Genomic DNA, 4,162 nt, shown 5'->3' on the forward strand with positions numbered 1-4,162 from the left:
CTAAACAACGTTCCATTTTTTTCGCTCAGAAAAGCGGGACATTAAAAGGAAGTTAATATCATCCAAACATTCCATCTAATACACCAGCAAACCTTATTTAACCAAGACTATTCATAACAAAATTGGAATTGATTCAATCCATCCATAAGTCTTTTTGAAACTACTGGATAATCACTGAATCTTTACATATTACGAAGAGAATCGAACCAATAAAAAAAAGTACAAATAACACTATGTAAGATGACCGTATCCAAAGGGTAAGTCATAAATTTATCGGTTTGAACACGTTGAAGCCAGATAATGCCGTTGTGGCCACAAAACCCGGAATCTGATTATGCCAGTGCACCTGAATCGGGATTTTATTAGTTACCAATAAAATGGAGCAGTAAAAACTGCATTGAAAGATGCGGATGTCGGGGGTTTCCAGTCTGGTTTTTCGGAAAAAAACTTTCTAATTTATTTCTGGTTCTCTTTCGTGTCAAATATGGTTGCGGACTACCTTTTTTGCTTCTTTTCCCAAATATATTGCATGATACTGGAAAATACCTTCCAAGAGAATGAAATATTTGAGATGGTGAATTTCTTGAAAACATTTCTACATCTGAATTCGTGTTATAAAAATTTCACCTCTTTCACTTCTTTCTGCCCCATATGGACAAACAACAATTGCGGAGGTACTTCCACAATATTTTCGTTCGAATCGGCTTCAAGGGCTAAATCCCAGATCGTTACTTGATTATCTTCTCCAGATGCTATCATTGTTGTCGTATCGTGAGGGGACCATTCTACGGAGGTGATAGGTGCTTTGTGTTGTTTGAACCGAGCAACAGGTTCTTTGTACTGAAATACACAGTGACTGCAAGAATAACAATTGGAAATCATAATCAGCCACAACTACCTCTTCAGATCTTCAGCATATTTGTTTATCACCATGCTTTTCACGAAATACATGCATAAATCTATATTAAACTTAACGAAATCCTTTTAATATATTCGTCGAACCAATTCAAATCCCTTTTTCAGATCTATGGCGTAAGAAATTCCACATAAACCGATAATCACTGCGCAATAAGCATACCCAATGTTATATCACAAGGTTGATTCAGGTTTTAATCAGTGGACCTTTCTATTTGTAGCGAATCACATATAATTTGGTCTTACATATACCAAAAAATATACGCAACAAGCATTCTTTATGAAAGCCGGGAAGTATATTAATAATGAAGTATTCATTTCAACCGACCTGCATAGTTTTAAGTGACCATACATTCAACGTCGTGTCATCACCCCCGCTTACTATAAGCGGTTCAAATTTGTTCCATGATATAACATTTGCATGTGATTCGTGAGCATTTTCTATAGTGCAAACACAGGCATCCGGCAGTGCAGACCTGAATAATCAAAGATCATAATTAATTTCGTTAGAAAATTCATTCTGACAAGTTCCAGAACAAAAGTGAAACATGCGTTTGAGATACTGAGAAGGAAGGATATTGAAATATCTCGCTACTAGTTAATAAAAAAGATGAATCCTGAAAACGAATTTCAGAGTATTTTTGGAATATTCAAAACACCTCGTATCCCACAGTTTGATGCTATGATCGGCTGAACAAGAAGCAAGCATTGCTTCTTCTGTTGGTGACCAACAAAGATCTTCCACGGAATCCATGTGTTCCGTAAGAGGTTTCTGATCAACAACCCACCGACCACCTTCAGCCATCGTCCACAAATGTATTTTATGTCTGAGGTCACCTGATGCAAGCCTTCCTAAAAATTCAAAGACTGAAGAACAAATTTATTGGTAAATAAAGATAAACAGCAGTTTTTTACCTACAGTATGTTGCTTTTCCCAGGAATTACGTAAAAAACACTGCTGCTCTAAACATTAATGAACGATAGCAAAATAAAAATTACACCTGCCTAAAAGAAAGTCTCGCTAAATCTTTCTTCCAGTTTTTGTAAAATTAGGTTTTTTTTAAAAGAAAAGCAAGAATTTGGATTTGCATTTTTAAGCGGATGATCAGAAACATTCAACAGTAAAAAGAGTAAAAATGATATGAATCTAAATAAAGAAAAAAGAGCATGCGTAGAAACACAAACCCATTTTAATCGGCGACCATGACAGAGCATATCCTTCACTTTGATGACCAGTGAATGAGAATAAAGGCCGCTCTTTCGGGCGTTTCATGATGCGGTCGCGTCCTTCCACACAGGATATTTCTTCCATTGCTTGAGTGAGATTCCATAATGTTACTTTTCCTTGGCTACTAAATGTAGCACACACTTTGCTTTCACCAAGAGTAGTCACCTAAGATATTGTAAATGTACAAGATTTGTATTCTGTAACTTGAATAAAATCTTCTCGGACATTTCTGCTTATGTAGACAAGAGAGATTAATAAAGTGACGAAATGACATCAGAGTGTAGTAAATGATGTTTTAATATATCTCATTTCAGAAATGATTCTTCCCATTCTTCTGAGATCTGAGTTATGCGTACTTTTACACGATTGACGATGCCAATATGTGGGATAGCTACAGCATGAAGTTTTGGTTCTTTGTTTTGAGGATTTTCTTCAAGATCTTCTTCGCTATCAGATGCTCCTTCATCTGAACCAAAACAAGAACTATCATTTTAACTATTAAGTCAACAATTTTTCAGAAAATGACTGGACTGCACCAAAATTTGAGGCAGAACCCATATTATAGTGCTTTTCAACTGGAAAATGTTCAAAGACACCCAGCAGAGAAAATATGACGACATTTAAATTAGTCTGCATTTATATTATTTTCAAATGCATATCGCACGGAATGAATCTCAGGAAAATGATACGTATATATCGTCTGCTAACGCAAATCTACAGTGAACAACTTTTTGTACTTTAAAACAAAACCGAACCATCGATTGGGTTCAAATTTGACAGCTTCATAACAATTAATTCGTTGCTTGTTGCTTTCTCAGCTTGTGTCCCGCCGACCAAATAACAGCTTAATGGAAAATCCGTACGATTATCACCAAGATTATCAGCAATTGTGTCGAAGCTGAGGCAAGGCCACCCTAAAAAAAAAAGCTTTACAGATTCAAACATGGAAAACATCTGCTTACCTGACCATCTGTTAGCTTCAACTTACATTTCTTTTTATGAAAATGAATTGATATGCAACATTTTAATTCAGCCCATGTTTCGATTCCCTAACTGTATTCATGCAGGTCCTGACATTCGATTGCGTTATCTTGGACTGATCAAATAATAACTATAACTCCAAGTGAAATCAGTCCAATTAAGCATAATTAAGAAATATTACTTGTTTCAAAACTGTGATATAAGTGATATGCTTCAGGATCAAAATCCCAGTCTTCATCCTCACGCAATGGTCGACTTATGCCAGGAATGTAAACCTTAATTTTAACTGTTTTAATAAACCAACAGAAACAAACAAACAAACAAATTTCAGGATTACCCATTCATTTATACGATAGAAACCAATTTTCAAGTAAATCTTTTGAGGAAAACAAGGCAATATTTCTTATTAAGCAAAACAATTTCCGTAAGTTGTTGGTAAAAATTCCATTTCTTAATTTGAATTTCAATGTAAAAGTTGGAAATTTAATTACCTTTTTCTTTGCATTTTTTGCTTTTTTCCTCTCGTCCTCATCGTCCATCATTTCTATTTCATTATGTTGCTCCGCTGAATCTTCTTCCATCCTGCAAACTTTATGGATACGGAAAACAACATTAATCCTATTTTCCGACTACTAAACTTCGATAAAATCCATAATCAAATCAATAAATAAGTACAGCCATGTGCAATCTCAACGATCAACATTACCAAACTAACTACTACAAAACACCAACCTCCCAAGAGCTTTACGACTTCCCGAGCGTAATCTCATTCATTCGCGATATACCACCATGCTAGTCACTCTGTTACGTCATGATGAAAATGGCTATCCCGCGGAATATTATGTAAAACTTGAAGGAGTACTTAATTACCAAGATATTTTAAAACGACTTAATTACTGGGATGCTAATTACCGAATATAAGTGCCACTAATTTAGCATATATTTCTCGAACTTCGAGAAGGAGAAAAAGATATTTTGGGACGCTTTTTTCCATTTCTTTTTTTTTTTGTTTGGATAAAAAATTGGTGGCATTGCTTA

The 4,162-nt window shown here is 35.2% G+C and overlaps 1 protein-coding gene across 1 annotated transcript; it reads right to left on the minus strand.

Annotated features, from left to right (window-relative positions):
* Nucleotides 1-262: 262 nt before the first annotated feature.
* Nucleotides 263-3,705, minus strand: LOAG_12224 (glutamate-rich WD-repeat protein 1; the record flags this gene model as incomplete). The annotated part of the gene is made up of 9 exons (XM_003147738.1): nucleotides 263-346; nucleotides 628-840; nucleotides 1,244-1,391; nucleotides 1,575-1,767; nucleotides 2,101-2,308; nucleotides 2,500-2,609; nucleotides 2,899-3,057; nucleotides 3,306-3,399; nucleotides 3,616-3,705. 9 exons carry the CDS (start codon nucleotides 3,703-3,705, stop codon nucleotides 263-265), a joined length of 1,299 nt encoding a protein of 432 aa, XP_003147786.1.
* Nucleotides 3,706-4,162: the final 457 nt, after the last annotated feature.

This window comes from Loa loa, assembly GCF_000183805.2.
Source record: "Loa loa unplaced genomic scaffold supercont3.144, whole genome shotgun sequence".
NCBI lineage: Eukaryota > Metazoa > Nematoda > Chromadorea > Rhabditida > Onchocercidae > Loa > Loa loa.